The sequence below is a fragment of the Kluyveromyces marxianus genome, chromosome 1, assembly GCF_001417885.1.
Source record: "Kluyveromyces marxianus DMKU3-1042 DNA, complete genome, chromosome 1".
Taxonomy (NCBI): domain Eukaryota; kingdom Fungi; phylum Ascomycota; class Saccharomycetes; order Saccharomycetales; family Saccharomycetaceae; genus Kluyveromyces; species Kluyveromyces marxianus.
In genome coordinates this window covers 800376-822637 of record NC_036025.1, presented here as the reverse complement: position 1 = coordinate 822637, position 22262 = coordinate 800376, and the positions used below count along the sequence as shown (strand labels likewise).

Genomic DNA, 22262 nt, shown 5'->3' with positions numbered 1-22262 from the left:
CAACAGGCCATTATTACATTACCCGTGATCCCCATCTGTGGTGCTCTCATCGGTGACAGGTCCATCGACAACTTTAACCATTTCATCATTTTTGTTTCCATTATGATGGCCATGGGTAGTATGTTCTACATCATTTCGAGATACCTTTCCGTAGGAGCCAAACTCGTCAAGTTCTAGTAGCTAGTAATTAGTAATTTTTCTTATTTGTATGACCGTCCATAGAACTGTGTGAATATGCCATTATACATTGATCCATTCAACTTATCCATGTGGGACAGACAGGCTACCACTAGCTGGGGTTAGGTGATACTCGTTGACAATTTCTATGTCACATGACCAACTGTACTTGGTACTTGGTACTTGGGACTGTTTCCCCAGATCTCAAGGATGTACTGATGTTATAATATATTTTCTTCAGAAAAAACCCTAAGACATACAAACCTGCCTAAATAGGAAATACCACCCAAACCATTTTTTATATTCTTTCTTTCCTCCCAGCATCAACATCAACATCACCACCATCATCGTTTGGAAAATGTAATGAATAATATTTCAGAGATATATATCACTTACTTGACAGAATACACTTCATATGTTAAAGTTTTACAAGATATTATTACTATTGTTATAATATTTCATTTTGATACTGCTTAAAGCATCGCTAAACAAGTCTCAAGATGGGTATTGATCACACTTCCAAGCAACACAAGAGATCCAGTCACAGAACTGCTCCAAAGTCCGACAACGTCTACTTGAAGTTGTTGGTCAAGCTATACGCTTTCTTGGCTCGTATGTGTTATAACACTATTTCCACTTAAGGAATGCGAAAGGGAAAAGAGGGGAAAGATTCCACTCACTGGAGGGTATTATATCGAGCGTCCGCTTCAGCTTTTTCTACTTTGAAAAAACTGGCTTAGCGTTGATGCAGTTTGGCATATCTGAATATTTTGATGTGTCGTGGTTCTGCGAGTATCGGGCCAGCTACCAATTTGTTCGAGATAGAACATGGGCTTCCAAACAATACACCTATTTGTCTTGTTTGGGACCCTGTTAATTTCTCGGAATTTTGTTGCTGGGATCGGTGCGTCTCATTCCAATAGTACTGGCTAGTTTGGCTAGTGCTGGAAACAAGTGAGCAGGATCTTTTTTACAATTTTTCCTTTGGGGACTACCCAGGGCATCGGTATCAGTATTTTGGGACAACAACAGGTTGTGTCAGTATATTGATATCGCTGCCAGCATCTGGAGAGTCCCCGTCTCGTCTTTTCGGTTCCGAACCATAATACTAACATTATCGTATCTTTTCATCATTTTAACAGGTCGTACTGATGCTCCATTCAACAAGGTCATCTTGAAGTCTTTGTTCTTGTCCAAGATCAACAGACCACCAGTTTCTGTTTCCAGAATCGCTAGAGCCTTGAAGCAAGAAGGTGCTGCTCAAAAGACCATCGTTGTTGTTGGTACCGTTACCGATGACTCCAGAATCTTTGAATTCCCAAAGACCACCGTTGCTGCTTTGAGATTCACTGCTGGTGCCAAGGCTAAGATCTTGAAGGCTGGTGGTGAAGCCATCACTTTGGATCAATTGGCTGTTAGAGCTCCAAAGGGTCAAAACACCTTGATCGTCAGAGGTCCAAGAAACTCCAGAGAAGCTGTCAGACACTTCGGTATGGGTCCTCACAAGCGTAAGGCTCCAAGAATCCAATCTACCGGTAGAAAGTTCGAAAGAGCTAGAGGTAGAAGAAGATCTAGAGCCTTCAAGGTGTAAGCAAGTTGATTATTTAACTAAAAAATTATCATCTTTCTTTACATTTTGTTTGCACTTGTCCAACCTTTTCAAAGGTGAAGGTCCTATCGCATTGTATAGCTTAGCTTTAATAAAGAAACCTTAATATGCATTGGGATTCTCACCATTTTTTCAATTCTTCCTCTTCTTAATAGTGTTATGATTATATAACAGTTTGCAATGGCAGAGGCCGTTGCAACTGGGAGCAAGCACGAGCTTGTTCCAATGTATACTAGAATAAATGGCGCCAATAATCAGTTAGCAAATTCTGAAGCTTGCCTGCTTCCCTGTTTTGCCAATGACTATTCGAATGCGTGCGCCTTAATTCTCAATATAGTATAATCATCATCATCAATCACAGTCACCATTCAGTCTTACATAAGAACTACACAATAATGGTATGAGAAAACAGTCCCGCAATTGCAACACCCATACACACTCATTATATACAATTATTTTTCAAAACATGTTTATAATATTCCTAAATAGGCAACCAAACTACTCCTTTTTTTTCTTACCCTCACTGCACCAGGAAAAACAACAAGCCCAGTGGGCCGTGGAAAGCTCCACTGCCCGAACGCACACATTCCTTCCGCCCCCCTGCTCACTCCTGGTACCACCTCGGTACTACCTCACGGGATGGCATGCCGTTTCTCCCGCCTAGACTCGGCCTATCCTCATTCCAGTTTCTGCCCAGCTCCTGCCTAGCTCCTGCCTAGCTCCTGCCCAGCTTCTGTCTATTCCCACCTCTCACCTCCAGTTCCCCCAGGCTCACTCACCTGCTCTGCCCACAGTCTCTGCCTAGGCTCACCTCCACCGCCCCTTCGTATCACCAAAACTTCCAAAGTAAACCTTTGAATTATTATCAACATTATCAACATATTGAAATATTGGTTAAACAGAGTACGCATTGTAGATTAAGTGATAGGCTTGTGTTATTAGCTTAGAGCTTTCGAGAAAGGATATCCAGAAGTCAAGAACAAAATGCCAGGTGTTTCCGTTAGGTACGTGAACAAATGAAACGATAAACGAATGCGAATGAAAGGACTGGGAGTGAAAAAAATAGCGAATGAAGTACACTACAAGTTTGGAGAACTACGAATGATGAAGATTACATGAGATTACAGAGACATTAAAAGAGCTAGCCTTACACGATCAGAATTAGATATGACCGGAATGAAGATATACCGACAATCAGAAGGCGATGTTGGGTTTAGAAGTAATTGGGAATGAAGCACCAATATACCATATATAAGACGAGAAGATCCAGAGAAGCCAGAGGAGCCACAAGTAATACCATATGACCATCCACATTTGAAACATGGAATACTCGAGGATTTCTCTTATCTCTTTTTTTGCCACGTTATTGAACTCGAGAGATGCACGAATATCGCACCATTGTCAATTAATTACACTAGATTCCTATTAACAAAACAACCAGTTCTTTCGTTTCCAACCCGTCCCATACGAACATTTTTTACTAACAACAATGTATCATATCATGTCATATGATCCTTTCCCTACAGAGACGTTCCAGCTCAAGATTTCATCAACAACTACGCTTCTTTCTTGCAAAGACAAGGTAAGTTGGAAGTCCCAGGTTACGTTGACCTCGTCAAGACTTCTGCTGGTAATGAATTGCCACCACAAGACTCCGAAGGTTGGTTCTACAAGAGAGCTGCTTCTGTTGCCAGACACATCTACTTGAGAAAGCAAGTTGGTGTCGGTAAGTTGAACAAGTTGTACGGTGGTGCCAAGAACAGAGGTGTCAGACCACACAAGCACGTTGACGCTTCCGGTTCCATCAACAGAAAGGTCTTGCAAGCCTTGGAAAAGTTGGGTGTCGTCGAAATCTCTCCAAAGGGTGGTAGAAGAATCTCTGACAACGGTTTGAGAGATTTGGACCGTATCGCCGCCGCTACCTTGGAAGACGACGAATAAACAATTTAGTAAGAGAGACAAAACCAAAAAACCTCACGGTTTGGCAGTATAAACGCTTGATTTTTTTCTTTTATTAATAAAGATTAGCAACCTTCCACTTACAGTTGTTCTATTCTTTTTTTTCCATATATATCTCTGTATAACATACGAATATAATATATCATCGCGCACTTCATTACTGCCTCTCTTCCACCCAGCTAGCGTGCTAGCCAGCATCACTTGGTTGTGATGTGGGGGCCGGGTGGGAACCGCATTTTGTAGGGTCTTTGCATGCTTCTTTGTATGGCCGTTTCTGTGTCCGATTATGTCAAATTCCCGATTTGGAAATATGTAAACTTAGAGCTTTTTAAAGCTTTTTAAGGTCTTCTCAAAGGTTTTAACCAATAGATCACCACTCTTTTAGCGAAAGGAAGTAAAAGTAGGGTCTTGAAAGCACTGAGAGAGTGGCCAAGAAATGTCTACTATGGTGCTCAGTCCAAATAAGGACATCAGGGCACATAGGGATAATGAAATGGAGGATTGTTCGTCGCAAGAATCGGAATGCAGCAATGAAAATGGGAACAGCAGCCAGTGCACGAAGCGGGTGACATTGGGGTCTATGATTCAAACTGAACGAGTGAGACATTTGAGTATTAGTGATTACCAAGAAACTGGAGAAAATAGCGAGTTGGTATCGCAAATAAACCGAGTTATTCATCGGTCGAGGAAATGCGTGGTGCTTACCGGGGCAGGAATATCATGCAACGCTGGGATACCTGATTTCCGGTCATTCGAAGGGTTGTATCGTATGGTGAAGGAGCAGTATCCTGAGGTGAACATCCGTTCTGGCCAGGATATGTTTGATATATCGCTTTTCAGAGAAGAAGAGAAGATCAGTGTGTTTGCGTCATTCATGGAGTCGTTGTATTCGCACACGATCCAGGCCAAGCCCACCAAGACACACGAGTTCATTGCGCACTTGAAGAACCGGGGCAAGCTTTTACGTTGTTACACGCAGAATATAGATGGTTTGGAGGAGATGTTGGGGTTGCAGATGTCGAATTCAAGAGATGTGGAGCAATCGTTCTCTAGCCAGTGGAAGAACCTAGATGTGGTCCAGTTGCATGGAGATTTAACCACGCTATCATGTACACAGTGCTTCAAGGTGTTTTCTTGGTCTAGGTACTGGAAACGGTGTTTGAAGAACGGGGAGCTTCCGGTATGTCCCAAGTGTCTTGAAAAGAACAACAGGAGGTCTAGTGAGGGCAAAAGGTGTCTGGGACACTCTGGTATGCTACGACCAAACATTGTTCTATATGGAGAGAACCATCCAAACGCAGACTTCATTACCCAGGGCTTGAATCTGGACATAAACAGGGGCAAAGCCGATTTGTTCTTGATCATGGGGACCAGTTTGAAGGTGGACGGAGTTAAAAGATTGGTGAAAACAATAAGCAAACAGGTGCATGACCGTGGGGGACTCGTAATATTGGTAAATAAGACTACTATTGGCGATGGCTCGTGGCATGGTATCATAGACTATCAAATAGAAGCAGACTGCGACCAGTGGGTCACAGAATTGAAAAAGCACATGAGCGACTTCTTCCTTACACAACAGCAACTGGACAAAATTAGACAACTAAAGAGAGAGGCCAGCGAGCTGAGGAAAAGGCAAAGAGAGGAGAAATTACTACAGAAACAGAAACAGCAATCAAACTCTCCAAGCGATCTGACGACTCCTCCAAATAGCCCAAAGAAAAGAAAAACGACGTCTCTTCCAAATGGAAAACTGATACCCAGTCTGAAGAAGACAGAATCCATGCACGTAGTGCCAACACCGGAAGAGATGTTCACCTTGACTCCAAAAAGCACAAGCTCTTTGTGAAGCCATACTCGTTTCCCCTAGCATAATACAACTTATTCAAAATTCATTTCATTATGTATATTATTATTATCATCATCATCATATATAGATGTGAGGTACAAGCATATGGTATCTCCATTCTACAAAAAACATAGCTTTATCAAGTGAAATACACACGAGAGACTACTGCAGTGATTGATAGAGTAGAATAGTGGCATGGCCAGTGGCTCTTTCTTGTATTTCCAACTCCTTTATGCGACACAATATTCCATTTTTATCACTATATTCAAATATCAATTAGGTTCGGAAATGTCTATAATATATAGCTCATCGCTCAATACATAAACAGAAGAAAGAAGTGGCAGACAAGGGCATTAAGGGCAGTAGTAGCTGTCATTGTATCATCACATAAAGTATCCATCTATAAAAGCGGCAAAATGATGAGTAAAAGAGATAGAGATAAATTCATGGATAGAACTATGGCACATAAGTATAACATGATACATCATGTGCAGCGATTGGGCGCACCACAATTATCAGGGTTGTATTTGAAGAACTTTTACAACTCAGCCAAAAGGTACAGACTTCCATTACCAGAACCTATTGGTGAGGACAATGTCAACTTCTGTGGTACATGTGGTTGTACTAGGATCATTGGATATAATCTTACAATGGATTTACTTAGAGAGAAACAAGAAGATGGAGCAATAGTAAGGAAGTTACAATATATATGTAAACACTGTGACAGCGAGCACATATTCGAGTTGGATCGTACAGAACCTATAAATAAATCACAGAGCAAAGAAAGTTCACCTAAGGTACCGATAGAGTGGCCTCAGCGTGATACAACGAGTAAAGAAGAAGGAAAGATCAAGAAAAACACTACAGCTAAGGAGAGAGCTAAAAAGAGGAAGCAATCTACACTCTCAAACTTGCTAGCTATTAAGAAGGAGAAAGAAGAGGCTAAGAAGAACAAAGTTTCCTTAAGTCTTATGGATTTTATGAAGTGAATAAAATAAAGAGAGAGAGAGAGAGAGAAAAATAAAGACGATACAATATATACTAGTACTAGATCACGTCGTCGATGTGATACTTAAAAGATCGCTCAAGCTTTTTATAGCCTTTGACTTTTCTTTACTGTCCGATGTTCTGCTTTCTTCGCTAATCAGACTTGGGATAGATGCATTAGAGGTAGAGTTGGTCAGTCCAAAAGATGGGGCATCACTTGAGCCATTGTCTGTAGTCAGGCTGCCAGTTGCATGGTGAGTCTTATCGAAACCAGAAAAAGATGTTTGGGTGATAGCAGCATACCCGTTGTAAGTATTAGTGTCCTCGTTGTCGTCCTCGATATCGGTGTAGTCTGCCTCGTTTTCCGTTTTGCTAGAACCCTTCTTATTCTTTTCAGTTGGAGGGCGATGCTTTTGTCTGGAACAAAGTTTGATCCATCTTCGTCTTCTATACTGGCCTCTATGGGCTTCCTCCTCCTCATCTACTACTTCCTCCTCTTCTTCGTCGTTAATGTCATATACCCATTTAGTTTCGTTATCAATATCAACATGCCGTAGGAAAGAAGCCGATACCCATTCCGTAGGGTGAAGATCCAACGTCCAGTCAAAATTTGGCAGCCATTCCCATTCTACCGGTGGTTTCACATCAGCTAGCGTGGGAACTGTAGATATCTGGGAAATTGGAGTGCCGTTGAGTCGTACTTCGGAGTATGGTGTGTAATCCTCGCTTGAATAGCCAATCAATTCCCAACTCTTTGAATCTTCGTTGAACCGTTGCAATTCAAATATCGACGCCTCGCGTCTTTCCCTGGGCTCAGTAGCCTCAAATTTCTCCTTGATGGCTCGCTCCAACTGGTTCATTTGAGTGAGAATGCGCAACCGTGTCTCCTCAGAATACATCATCTGAAACACAGCATCGCGTATCTTAGGGTGCAACACTATGGCGAGTAACCACCCGACACTCAAGAGAATCAACTTCCATGGTATCAGCTGCGACACACTATCGATAACCATTGCCCATGCGCACGAGAATATGAACAGACTGAGATAGACTGCCGCACTCACATCCTCATTCTTGAAATAGGCAAATTTGCTTAGAACCCCCGTTACGAAGTCATATGCCATCACATACAAAGTCATATGGTTCTGCAAGTCCGTTAGATTCAACACAAACTCCTTACTGAACTCTGAAACTGGACCAGGCAGGAGTGGGCTCTTTAATGGGGGTCCCCTTGCAGGAATCGGGTTGTGATCCAAATTCATGTGGGGGTCCGGCTTATGAATGTCCATATAAGTCGGACACATCACCCCAAACAAAATGTAAGCAAAGGGCCCAGCAACAAGCATAGGCAGCGGTTTCAAAATAAGAAATGAATAGAATGACATTATACAAAGTGTGTACGCTGGATTCGTCCAATTGAAGACCCGTATAATCTCATCAATAACCATAAAGGGTGGTCCAAGCCTTGAATTCAACTGCATAAAGTTCCTGCTCATGATAGGGACAGACAATCCGGGCCGTCCCGCACCGGCTTGAACCCTATTCTCTATAATATCCGTATCCACCCCATTAGAGGCCGGCAAGGCCATATAAATAATCTTTTCCACAAGTTTATCGTTCAACAGACTCTGTGCACTTTGCGATAGACTTGTAGTGCTAGAGTCTGATCCTCCCGTAGTGCTCTTCCAAATCGCATCCATATTGCGGTGCCAATTATATTTATATAGATTCCAAAAACACCTCAGGTACCACCACTATACCAGTCTGGTCCGTTGTGGCTTGTTGTTTCTACCTTTTCTATCATATATTTGTGTCCAAAACTTTTAAGAACCTTTAAATATTAAAGCTTCTTTCAATATTAAACCTTTGACATATTCAGCAAAGAAGACGAAATAAAGCAAAAAATAATTTACTATATGAGGCACATTGGGGCTGATTTGAGGTGCTGGGGTAGCACAAGACGGATTCTAATTTGATGGTGGCTGGTTTCAAGAAGTTAGACGGCGTTCCAGCCGCCTATATCAGTGATATAAAGGTTATTTCATCAGTGGATCGCATCGTGGTAAGCAGTTGGGACGGAAGTTTGTCGTTATTTGAGGTTGTAACGGGGAAACTATTGGTGAAATTGGTTCACAAATGGCCACTAACCTGCTGTACTGTGTCTCGTGATGGGAGGGTATGGGCTGGCAGTGTACAAGGAGAGTTATTAGAGGCGGATTGGGAATCTGAGAGACTAGTGACAAATGAACAGGATGCCATTGCATTTGATCTAGGGGTTTCTGGGCTTTGCTCGGTGGATGATTATCTAGTGGCTGGATCTTGGGATGGTCGACTTGTAGTAGTTGACTATTTACACTGGAAAGTGGTGCAAGATTGGAAATTCAAGGAGAAGATCTTTCATGTCTGCGGGTCCACTGAGTGGATTGTATGTTCGCTTTCAGGTGGTAAGGTCAAAATCGTTGAACTTCCGTCGTGGAAAATTAAGGATACGGACTCTGGGTTGAAGTATCAATGTAGGAGCTGCGCCCTGATACCGAATGGACGCGGATTTGTTCAAGGATCAATTGACGGACGGGTTTCTGTTGAGTTTTTTGACGCAGAGACTTCCAAGTTTGCGTTCAGATGCCATCGGATAAACCTTGAGGACGTGCAGCTTGTATTTCCCGTGACTGCTCTTGCGTTCCAGCCTGATTCTTTGAACCTATATACAGGAGGGGCGGACGGAAAGATTGTAAGTTGGAATCTTGTGACGAGGAAAAAGCAGGAAGAACTGCCGAAACTCGACGATAGTATCGTGAAGCTCTGTTGTACGGATGAATATTTGGTAATTGGCACGAGTGATGACTCGTTTCGGACTTGCGCTACACCGCAGGATATAGAATTACACGATAGTGCCATTTATATCAAATATCTATAAAACGTAATGCATATATACATATATATATATAAGGGTTAAAGAGTATGCAGTGGCCTGGAGGACCGATATATTAATCGTCATCGTTATTGGCCCTTTTCTTGGGTCTCTTGACGATTCTTGATTTACGTTTGCCATTTCCAGCTGGTTCAGATTCTGCTGGACGTTTTAGAACGTTCTTGAGTAGTTTCTCATCATCAATGAGTTTAAATTGTTTGGTTATGCCATCAAGACAGTTCGTGAGCGCTTTGCGTTCACATTCTAGAACACACCAAGCCATGAGTTTTCTCTGTTCGGACTTCGACTTTGAAAATGTCGCTTTGATGTTATCTTCTGATAATTGATCTGCCTTACTCTCTGGATACATTTGCAATCTCTTGTTTACCACCAATTGCCAGATTTCATGAACAGATTGGGTGACACGTCCACTTTCCAATAGCTGTTGACATTTTTTCACGATTCTTTGCAGTAGTCTGGTCAGGTTACCTTCATCCAGTTGGGCAACATTTTCTGGAGATTGCAGAAGGACATACAGAACTTGAATAACGGACGCAGCCTCTGGAATTATTTCACCATCTGCATAACAATCGTAATTATCCAATACCACATCTTCATAATCCCACAATTCTTGCACTTTTTCATCCTCCCTTAGAATATCCACCGCCTTGTCCAGCACCTCACGACTGGTGTTATACTTCTCCGAAAGCGTGTTCAAGATATTGTCCAAGGTGACCTCTCCAAAATCGTACTTAGAGCCATTCCATTCAACATACCCGTATCTTCTTAGAATCTCGGCATTTGGATGGTTACCATAAATATTGTACACTTGTTCCCCAGCTTTGATGTCTTTGGTAGCACAGCAAATCAAACCGGAGTCATCGTATATGATGTTAGCATTGACAAGATTAGTATCCGAGTTCAAGATATCGGCTACCGCAATCATACACTTGATCGATCCATCAGTGGCTATACTATTGGGTGTCTCATCCCCATGTTCTGCTTCTTCTTCTTGTTCCTCTTGTGCTTCTTCCTTTTCCTCTTCCTCATCGTCACCACCAGAAATATCCTTATCAAAAGAATATGCCATAATCCACGAGGCAACACGCTGAAACTCCTCATACGACACCTCTCCAATCTTATCCTCAACCTTAAACTCCCTCATCAACTCACCAACACGTTCATACATCGCCTTAGACTCTTCAATCCCCAAACGTTCAAGCACAAGAGATGGCTTCAAGTTCTCCAACTCCTGATCGTCCCAGTATATCAAAGTATCGAATTCCTCGGGCAACACCTTCAAGTAAGGCCACCATTTAGATTTCTCACCCTGATACTTCCACTCGTACAGAATCGTAAGAATAAGCCCCTCCCAATGCTCCACCTTACTTACCAATGCCTCTTTAATCTCAGAACTCACCTCTCCAAGCGACCCAGTGGTAACGTTCAACAATGCCTCATTGGGTACAGAAAACAACTGATCCCCTTCCTTAACATCTTCGACACATACCATACATCTACCCTGATGATCGCTCCGAGAATCAGCGATCTTAACGTTCTTCGAAACTTCAATACCAACAGTATCTAACCATTCTACAAATTTATCAGTGATTTGCTCAAATTCAGTCCCAGTCATTCTACTCAAAGTTTTCCTTGCCCTCTAATAGCAAATTTCAAGGCCCCAATACACAAGTTCGAACCACTCTACCACACACAAACTAGCCTTCAAAACCGATGCGATGAGCTACCTCTTGTTTTCAACTATTTTGACACATAATAATTTTTCAGGCGGACGACGGAATTAAAAGAAATGTTCCATATAATAAAGGGAAATAATTAAAGCAGTAAAATAAAGAAAAAAAAATAAAAAAACAGGACGAAAAACCACACATTATTTAGGGAAAGAACAGGTAATATTTTACCTAACGTCGCCACCTCTACACACACCTGAAATTAGGCCCATTTCCCAACTCACAAACCTTTCTCACCACTATAACCAACTTTTTTTTTCCCTTCATTTTTTTGGCGAAACATCACCAAATCCGGGTAACCATCGCACTAAGAACGTTCTCGAAAAAAAAACTGCCTTAAAACATTGGAAACCCGCTTAAACTATTGAAACATATATAAGAAGAATCAGTGATCAGTAGATCATTTGTAAAGGATTGAGCTAAGCTAAGTTTGGTTTGAGTTTGGAAGGTTAATTTTTTTTGTAAACCATTCGCATAGACTGAATAATTGACGAAACTCGAGGATTCAAGCCGATTGATTATAAACGCTAATAGCAAGGGAGGCGAATTTACTTATACTAATAGTAATAAGTTAAAACAGAATTATTAAAGAATATGAGTGCAGATCAATTCAAACAAGAAGGTAACCAGGCATTTGCTGCTAAGGACTACGCTAAGGCCATTGAGCTTTTCTCGAAGGCTATTGAGGTATCTGAGACTCCTAACCATGTGTTATACTCGAACCGTTCAGCCTGCTACGCTTCTTCCAAGGATTTTGCGAAGGCATTAGAAGATGCTAAGGAGTGTGTGAAGATCAATCCTAGCTGGGCCAAGGGTTACAACAGATTAGGTGCCGCACACTACGGTTTGGGTGATCTAGATGAGGCAGAACAGAGCTACAAGAAGGCGCTAGAGTTGGATTCATCTAACAAGGCTGCCCAAGATGGGTTGAGCCAGGTGCATCAAACACAGCAACAACGTACACAACAGCCAGATATGGGTCTAGGTAACATGTTCAAGGATCCAATGATGATTGAGAAGTTGAAGAAGAACCCTAAGACCGCTGAATTTATGAAGGATCCTCAATTTGTTGCTAAGATTTTGCAATTCCAACAAAACCCTCAGGCTATGGGCCAAGAGATGTTGTCTGATCCAAGACTAATGACCGTTCTTGCTGCATTGATGGGTATTGACTTGTCTATGGATCCAAACGAGTCGAACTCTATTCCAAAGGAGGAGCCTAAGACAGAGTCCAAGGAAGAGCCAAAGGAGCAACCAAAGGAACAGCCAAAGGAACAGCCAAAACAAGAAGCTAAGCAAGAGGAATCTCAGCCTGAGCCAATGGATGTTGACGACGATAAGGCCAAGGCTGAATCCATTAAGGCCGAAGGTAACAAGTTGTACAAGCAAAAGAAGTTCGACGAGGCCATTGAAAAGTACAACGAAGCCTGGGAGACCCACAACGACATCACATACTTGAACAATCGTGCCGCTGCTGAATACGAAAAGGGTGACTACGATGCCGCTATCGAGACCCTAAACAAGGCAGTGGATCAAGGTAGAGAACTTAGAGCTGACTACAAGGTCATCGCCAAGTCCTTCGCCCGTATGGGTAACGCCTATCACAAGCTAGGAGACTTGAAAAAGGCCATCGAATACTACCAAAAGTCCTTGACTGAACACCGTACACCAGATATCCTAACAAAGTTGAGAAACACAGAAAAGGAACTAAAACAAAAGGAAGCCGAAGCATACATGGACCCTGAAAAGGCCGAAGAAGCTAGACTGCAAGGTAAAGAGTACTTCACCAAGGGTGACTGGCCTAAGGCTGTCGAAGCCTACACCGAAATGATCAAGAGAGATCCAAACGATGCCAGGGGTTACTCCAACAGAGCCGCTGCTCTATCGAAGCTAATGTCTTTCGCCGATGCAATCAGAGACTGTGAAAAGGCCATCGAAAAGGATCCAAACTTCGTCAGAGCCTACATCAGAAAGGCAACCGCTCAAATCGCCATGAAAGAGTACGCTGGCGCTATCGAAACCCTAGACGCTGCCAGAACAAAGGATGCAGAAATCAACAGCGGCGCTAACACAAGAGAAATTGATCAACTATACATCAAGGCCACCCAAGCTAGATTCCAGCCTGCAGACGCAAACGAAACCCCAGAAGAAACATACGCCAGAGTCTCCAAGGACCCAGAAGTTGCTTCCATTCTACAAGACCCTGTCATGCAATCAATTCTATCGCAAGCTCAACAAAACCCAGCTGCTCTACAAGAACATATGAAGAACCCAGAAGTCTTCAAGAAGATCCAAACCCTAATTGCTGCCGGTATCATCAAGACCCGTTAAAGTAGTGAGACAAGACAAAGAAACCCATCTTTCTCCGGTTTGTAATTAATTTGAACTTCTGCTTTATTGATTAATTCTTTTAATGAATGTGATATCTCTACAACCATAAAACCAATGCAAGTGTATATCCATATATACATGTATGTGTATACCCATATATATTTTTTTAATGTTTAAATCATACGTATAGCATCTAATTCTCATATATTTTTAGTTCCTCTATTTAAACTTTCCCCTTTACAAACCACTATTTTGTCCTATATATACAACAAAACCAACGACTAAAAACACCATAAAATGGGCATTGGAGACCGTTTGGAAAAGAAGCAACAGAAGCTAGCAACCCTTAAACTATCCTGTAATGAACTAACCGCTAGGTTTGAATCGCTTTCCCAAAAACTAGACATGTATGGGGCCTTTCTACCCTTATAATCGATACCTTTATTTTTTTTTTACTCGGCGGCTAAATTCAAGTTGTTACTAACATTACATACAGGAGCAATCCTTAGGCCTTTTACAGAACCAAAACACCAGAGAAAGTTAACCAGCAGCACATTGAGGATCTAAAGCTCTACAATGAGTTGCGGGATACCGGTTTGAGGCTCGTCCAGATGGTTGCTGACGAGAAACAGTGCAAGATAAAGGACGTTTTTGAAGAGATTGGTTACGATATGGAAGACTAATGAAGGTTACCCGGGCCTATTTACATTTTTTTTTTTTTTTTTGGTTTGGAAATTTTTTTTTTTTTTAATTGTTTCTTTCATTTGGAATGTTGATGGACCCATTCTGGAATGGATATGAGTAATTGGGGCGGGCACTTGCAGTTGGTGTTGTTGATACTGTCGTTTCTTCTTCTTCTTCTTGGTTTTGGTATTGATTTTTTTTTTTTTTTTTCTTTGATTTGGTTTCATAGTGTTGAAACTCTTCAATTTCTTCTGGTTTGGCTGTTTGTGTTGTACTCATCGAAAGCTTTTTGGAAGATAATAGTGGTAGTGCGTGTGTGTCACATTAATTACTTTATTTCACGGATTTTACACTGTTTGGTTTGATTTTGGTTTGGTTTTCTCATTTTTCTTGGAGAAGAGCATATTCATTCATTCATTCAGTTTTGAATTCAAGATAGACTAAGAGCTAAAACTAGTTTATGCTAAGAAGATTGAACTCATCTGTTCTATCATCAATCAATCGAAGTATTAGACTTAGACTATTTGGCATCCCTAAGAAACAGCATATCTCACCGTTATCGTTATACACAAAAAAGGTTTCTATCAGAATGTCTTCTTCTACCAGCATTGTGTCTCAGTTGAAGAACTTATCCATCGAGGAACCAACCAGGGTACCTGAATCTCATCCAGATGTCAATGTCGTTGATTTGATGAGAAACTACATCACTCAGGAGTTGGCTAAGATCTCCGATGTTGCACCAGAACAAATATACCCAGCTTTGGAATGGACCAATACTTTGGAAAGAGGTGACTTGCTAATTCCAGTTCCAAGATTGGTTAGAAAGAAGGGAAGCAACCCAAAGGAGATTGCTGAAGAATGGGCATCCAAGTTCCCATGTGGTGATTACTTGGAAAAAGTTGAAGCCAACGGTCCATTTGTGCAATTCTTCTTCAAGCCAGAGTTCTTGTTCAAGGTTGTCTTGCCAGATATCTTGACCAGAAAGGAGAAGTACGGTTCTTCTCCATTGGGGGAGAACAAGAAGGTTGTTATTGAATTTTCATCTCCAAACATTGCCAAGCCATTCCACGCTGGTCACTTGAGATCCACAATCATTGGTGGTTTCCTTTCTAACTTGTACGAACAACTAGGATGGGACGTTACCAGAATGAACTATCTAGGTGACTGGGGTAAGCAATTCGGTGTTCTTGCTGTTGGTTTCGAGAGATACGGTAGCGAGGAAGCTCTACAGAAGGACCCAATTGGCCATTTGTTCGACGTTTACGTCCGTGTTAACAAGGACATTGAAAACGAGGGCGATTCTCTACCAGAAGAAGAGTCCACCAACGGTAAGGCCCGTAGCTATTTCAAGAAGATGGAAGACGGTGAACCAGAAGCGCTAAAGATCTGGAAGAGATTCCGTGAGTTATCCATCGAGAAGTACATTGACACCTATGCCCGTTTGAACATCAAGTACGACGTTTACTCTGGTGAATCACAAGTGTCTCGTGAGCAAATGGACAAGGCCATGCAAATGTTCAAGGAGAAGAACTTGACCCACGAGGACAGAGGTGCTACCTTGATCGACTTGACCAAGTTCAACAAGAAGTTGGGTAAGACCATTGTCCAAAAGTCTGACGGTACAACGCTATATCTAACCCGTGATGTTGGTGCCGCCATGGACCGTTACGAGAAGTACCATTTCGACAAGATGATCTATGTGATTGCCAGCCAACAGGACCTACACACTGCCCAATTCTTTGAGATTCTAAAGCAGATGGGCTTCGAATGGGCCAACAGACTACAACACGTCAACTTCGGTATGGTCCAAGGTATGTCCACCAGAAAGGGTACCGTTGTGTTCTTGGACAACATCTTGGAAGAAACAAAGGAGAAGATGCACGAAGTGATGAAGAAGAACGAAGCTAAATACGCCCAGATCGACAATCCGGATGAAGTCGCTGACTTGGTCGGTATTTCTGCTGTCATGATCCAAGACATGCAAGCCAAGCGTATCAACAACTACGAGTTCAAGTGGGAGAGAATGACCTCTTTCGAAGGTGACACTGGTCCATACTTGCAATACGCCCACTCCAGATTGAGATCTGTGGAGAGAAACGCATCTGAGCTTGTCGACCCATCCAAGTGGGCCGAGGCCGACTTCTCGCTATTGACTGAGCCTGCTGCTGTCATCTTGGTCCGTCTACTAGCTCAATACCCTGATGTCTTGAGAAACGCCATGAAGACCCACGAACCATCAACCGTTGTCACATACTTGTTCAAGTTGACCCACCAAGTCTCCTCCTGTTACGATGTCTTGTGGGTTGCGGGCCAAACCCCAGAGTTGGCTGCTGCCCGTTTGGCATTGTACGGTGCTGCTAGACAAGTGCTAAACAACGGTATGCGTCTATTGGGTTTGACTCCTGTTGATAGAATGTGATGATGGAGACTGGACTAGTTTACCACACACGTCACCTGCTAATCGTAATCAAACAAACATATAAATATATAAATAAATAAATAGCCTCAACCGTCATATAATTAAGAGTCTACACACATCTACAAATGCTTTTATCCAACTGACTTTGCTCTTCCTCTTCTTGGTGCTCTTCCTCTTAGTGCTCTTTCTTTTTGTCCATTAAAGAAAAATCTCAAAATTTTTAAGCAAGAGAAACCTTTAACGATGCGATGAGGTAGACAAAGTAGAGAAAATAGAGAGGATATAGCTAGTAGAGTGGTTCTCAAGGGTATTTGATCGTCCAGAAAGACTTGGGTAATAGATAATAGGTATATATACCATGGGTAAAGCTAAGAAAACAAGAAAGTTTGCGCTAGTGAAGCGTACTTTGAATGCAAAGAAAGATGTCAGACTAAAGAATAACCAGGCCAAGGAAGCACACAAGGACGACCCTGAGTTGACCAAGAACGTGCCCCAGGTGTCTAGTGCATTGTTTTTCCAGTATAACGAGGCGATCAAGCCACCATACCAGGTGCTTATCGATACGAATTTCATCAATTTTTCGATCCAAAAGAAGATCGACATAGTGAAGGGCATGATGGACTGTTTGCTAGCGAAGTGTAATGTGCTTGTGACGGACTGTGTGATGGCGGAATTGGAGAAGTTGGGGCCCAAGTATCGTATTGCACTCAGACTTGCGCGGGATTCGAGGTTCAAGAGGTTGAGTTGTTCGCATAAGGGTACGTATGCGGATGATTGCATAGTGCATCGGGTTTTGCAGCACAAGTGCTACATCGTGGCGACGAACGATGCTGGGTTGAAGCAGCGGGTAAGGAAGGTGCCTGGTATTCCGTTGATGAGCGTGGGGGGCCACTCGTACGTGATCGAGAAGTTGCCCGATGTTTTTTAAAGGCTTATATATCGTATATATAGGGCAATCAATATACAGTTGAGTTAAGTTTTAGTAGCTGCTCAGGAACGCTTTTTTTGCAGATCCAAGTCGCTGCCACTGGAGGAGGATGGTGCTGCTGCTGTCCCCTCTGAATCTGCAAACGGGTTCATCGACACGTCGTCCGGTCCACCCGCAGGCCCGTACTTCCGCTTCAAGTACCGCTCCAACGCAAGCGTGTTGCGCGAGTTCGCCTTGTACGCAATCCCAACGATGTCACCAACAATGGGAATCAACCCCAACACAAAGTCTATGCATATGTTTCCCAACATCTCAGCCTGCACGGGCACCGGCAACCCGCCCTGCACCCCGCAGGCCTCCCGGAACACCGTCCACGACAAAAACAAACACACCACATCCCCCACCACGGGCAACAAACCAATGATCCCAAGCCACCCAATCCGCATCCCAAACACCTTGAACATCATATCAAGCCTGTACGCCCGCTTCCTCACCCGCTGCAATATCCCTCGCTCATTCTGCGGAATGTACTCCGGAATCGCTTTCTTCAACCGTTTGTGCACAACCTGCTCCCCGCGACCCCAGAACGACTTCTTCACAAGCGTCACATCCTCGTAGTACGGGTCCTCCCCGTCCCCGACCTTGATATCCCCAAACACGCGCTGAGATATCTTCTTCACAATAAGCGATACAAACATGGCAATAGTCCTGCTTTTCCCTTTTTTATTCCAAAGTTTAAACTGGCGCACCGATTATCCCGTGCAAACCAACCCTTCTGCCCCCAACAAACCAATCCATAACATACCCCCACCAATTCTCAACACCGACACGCCCTTACCAAACCCCAAACACGCCCACAACCCCTCGCTTTCCCCCTTTATATACCCACTACCACCCACTTTCTTTGCTCATCGCCTCATTTTAAAGGCTTTTTGCTATGAAAAATCTTTGGAAAAAAAAAAAAGGCCTTGCGATGAGCTTGGGAATAGGAGATGAGGCTGGTGTATCGGCACTTTACAGGGGTCTAGAAGGGTCTAGCAGCGCGTGTGCAAGGATGTCTGGCATGGGAGATCGTCCACAGGACCCGTCGAGTGCGCTCGAGCAAGCCACGCAGGATGTGGCTAACCTAAAGTCAGAGTTTTCGCACATTATGGAAGAGATGAGAAATGCGGACTCGAATCTGGTAGAGATGAAGCGCAAGTACCTGGGGCAGGACTCGCAGTTGCAGAAGTTTGTGCGGCAGCAGGGGTCTGGGGTTGAGAATGCGAAGGAGGGGGAGTTGTCGCGGAAGATTTCGGAGGAGATGGCGCGGTGTGAGGCGTTGCAAGAGCAGAAGTGTGTGCTGGCGAACACAGCGTTGTACTTGGTAGCGAAGCATCTGCGGAAGATCAGCAGCAACATCGAGTCGCTCGAGGAGGAGGGGCTGCTTGCGCCGCTGGAGGAGGAGCTTCTGGAGGAGGAGGCAGCAGCTGCTGCTCCCACAGCTGTGGGAGCAGTGGCCTCGAGTTCTGGCTCTGGTTCCACGTCGAACAGAAACGGCAGGAAACGGCCTGCCTCGGGCAGCCAAACAGGCAGCCAAACAGGGCCAGGAGGAGCTGGAGGATCTGGCCCTGGCCCTGGCGGGCCCAGGAAGCAGCGCGAGCCCAAGAAAGAGCGCTCGAGGTCGCACCAGCGCGGCGGAACCGCATCGTCACGAGACGCAACACCGCATTCCCAGCAGAGCAGCGGTCCGCTGGCAGACCCTACGCTCGACGGCCTCGGCTACAACGAGGAGCTGTTCAAGATGAACCAGGGCGAGGAGGACGACAAACAGCTGTACTGTTTCTGCCAGAGCGTGTCGTATGGTGAGATGGTTGCGTGCGATGGCCCGCATTGCAAGTACGAATGGTTCCACTACAGCTGTGTGAACTTGACGGAGCCTCCCAAGGGCCAGTGGTACTGTCCGGACTGTCGCCAGGAGATGGCTGCCCAGAAGGTCAAGAAAAAGCGCAAGCAGTAGGCCCTGTATTACTATTATTAGTCTTACTATTAGACGTATATAAAGTTATATAATAATGTACAACCGTTTCCAAGACATAACTATGAGTAGTTGCCAAAAAGAAGGGAAAAGAAGCGAAAGGGACCCCATTGCAGAGCCAGAGAGGTCACGATGGCTACGCTGTTGGGTAAGACGTTGTCGCAGGTGCATCCGAAGCTTCGAACGAATGGTATTGGGATCGGGAACAACCACAGACGTATATCTTTAGGGTTCGATCTTTTGAATGCAGATAAGAAGAACCCATTGTTGAGGAAGTACTTGAAGAAACGGAGGCATCGGGGGTTGCATTTGCATCCGGACGAACAAGGGAGCTACCACACGCTAGATGAGGATTTTGGGAGCAGTGTGAGGAACTCGGCTCATGTGCTTGACGAGGTTTTGGAAGATGAGGAAGAGGAATTGGGCGAGCCATTGAGCAGGACGGTGTCTCTTCCGTCCCGTGTATCTGAGCGAAGCGACGAAACGGTGCAGCAGAGCATGGACTGGTTGCTCGAGGAGCACGAGCGTCGGTTCTCGACGACTTCGTCGCGGAATAGCGAAGGGTCTCGAGAAGAAGAAGAGGAACTGGAAGAACAAGAACAAGAACAAGAAGATGCCATTGCGTATGACGAGTTCATGCACCGAGTGCGACTGCAATTGCAGCAGGATTTCCAAGGTAGTAGTAGTGGCAAAGGTACTGTTGGCAAAGGTGCGAGGGAAACACGTCGCGGGTCGCTCATATCGGTCACGAGTCGCGGGTCTGTTCCCCAGGTTTTCCAAGACGTCGATAGCGCAGCGTACCAGGACTTGAGCCATGCTCGGGTCACGGTCAAGAGCGAGATCAAGGTGCTAGCGTCGTACTCGATCCCGTTGATCTTCACGTTTTTGTTGGAACAGATGTTCCCCGTTGTGTGTTCGCTCACGGTGGGCCATTTGGGTAAGACCGAATTGGCAGCGGTTTCGTTGGCATCGATGACTACGAACATTACATATGCTGTATTTGAGGGCATTGCGACGAGTTTGGACACGCTTTGTCCGTTGGCGTATGGGGCCGGGAAGTACTATAGTGTTGGAGTGCACATGCAGCGGTGTGTTGCGTTTTCGATGGTGGTTTTCGTGCCGTTTGGGTTTGTGTGGTGGTTTTCCGAGCCGATTTTGAGCTGTGTGATGCCCAATGAGCCGGAATTGATCCACTTGACGTCCAAGTTCTTGCGTGTGAGCATCCTGGGGGCGCCCGCGTACATTGTTTTCGAGAGCATGAAGCGGTTCTTGCAAGCACAGGGCATCTTTGACGCTGGAATATACGTGTTGATGATTTGTGCGCCGCTCAACATATTCATGAGTTACACGTTGGTGTGGAACTCGAGGATCGGGATGGGTTTCATTGGGGCTCCAATTGCTGTTGTGTTGAATTTCTGGAACATGGTGATCCTCATGGTGTTGTACGCTGTGTATGTGGATGGGTTCAAGTGCTGGGGCGGGTTCAACAAGAAGTGTTTGACGCATTGGAAAGCGCTTGCCGAGTTGGCGATTCCGGGGATCATCATGCTTGAAGCCGAGGATCTTTCGTATGAGATCTTGACGCTTTTCAGTTCTTATTTCGGGACCACGTACTTGGCAGCGCAGTCTGCTGTGTCTACGACAGCTGCGTTGCTCTACATGATTCCGTTTTCCGTTGGTATATCTACTAGCACGCGGATTGCGAATTTCATTGGGTCGAGAAGACCCGAGTGTGCGAAGCTTGCGGCTGAGCTTGGGATTGGGTCTAGTTTATTTGTTGGATTGCTCAACTGTTTGATAATTACGGTTGACAAGCGGTCGATAGCGAAGATATATTCGAGCGACGAAGAAGTGATTGAGTTAATGTGCGAGCTTTTGCCCTTGGTGGGGCTAGTGGAGATATTTGACTCGTTGAATGCGATCAGCGGGTCGTGTTTGCGGGGCCAAGGGATGCAGTATATTGGTAGTATAGTGAATTTGGTGGTGTATCATTTTGTTGCGATTCCGCTTGGGATATTTTTGGGGTGGCACGAGAACATGAAGTTGTTTGGGCTCTGGATCGGGATTGGTGTTGGGATGTTGACGATTGGTGTTGTGCAGAGCTACTTTGTGTTGTTTCCGAGCTGGGACAAGATCATGGCGCAGGCCGAGAAGCGGCAGGACGAGGACTCTGATGAGGAGGCGGGCGAGGATGAGTTTGATTCTACTAGCGATGATGACGAGGAGGACATGCCGTTGTTGGCCTAGGCTCAGCCTTGGGCCCGGCCTTGGGCCGGGGCCAAATACTACCTATCCGGGGCCTGAGGCCCCGGCCAAATACTGCCTGGCTGACATGCCTAGCTGTAGGCCTAGTTGTATACTTAGTAGAGTAGAGTAGATGATAAAAGAGATATATTTATATTGTTATACTGACGCTGGCGCCGGAGCACTGCTGTCCGGAGGGTACTGTGTGTTACCCGGGGTATCCGGGTAATACAGGCCCATAAGTACCCCGGGTAACACAGGCTCAGAAGTACCCCGGGTAACACAAACGCAAACGTACCCCCGGGTAACGTTGTCTACGTCTCGCCAAGAACGCCACAAAAACCGAAAACACCCAGACATCCCACCCACACACACACACCCAAACCAGAGTATGCAATC

At 44.5% G+C, this 22262-nt stretch overlaps 2 protein-coding genes across 2 annotated transcripts; both read left to right on the top strand.

Moving 5' to 3' along the window:
* Positions 1-18539: 18539 nt before the first annotated feature.
* Positions 18540-19601, top strand: YNG2 (histone acetyltransferase YNG2; the record flags this gene model as incomplete). Its single annotated transcript, XM_022820873.1, has 1 exon — positions 18540-19601. The coding sequence occupies one exon, from the start codon at positions 18540-18542 to the stop codon at positions 19599-19601; it is 1062 nt and encodes a 353-aa protein (XP_022673916.1).
* Positions 19602-19751: 150 nt separating this feature from the next.
* Positions 19752-21866, top strand: KLMA_10395 (uncharacterized protein; the record flags this gene model as incomplete). The annotated part of the gene is made up of 1 exon (XM_022820862.1): positions 19752-21866. One exon carries the CDS (start codon positions 19752-19754, stop codon positions 21864-21866), a length of 2115 nt encoding a protein of 704 aa, XP_022673915.1.
* Positions 21867-22262: the final 396 nt, after the last annotated feature.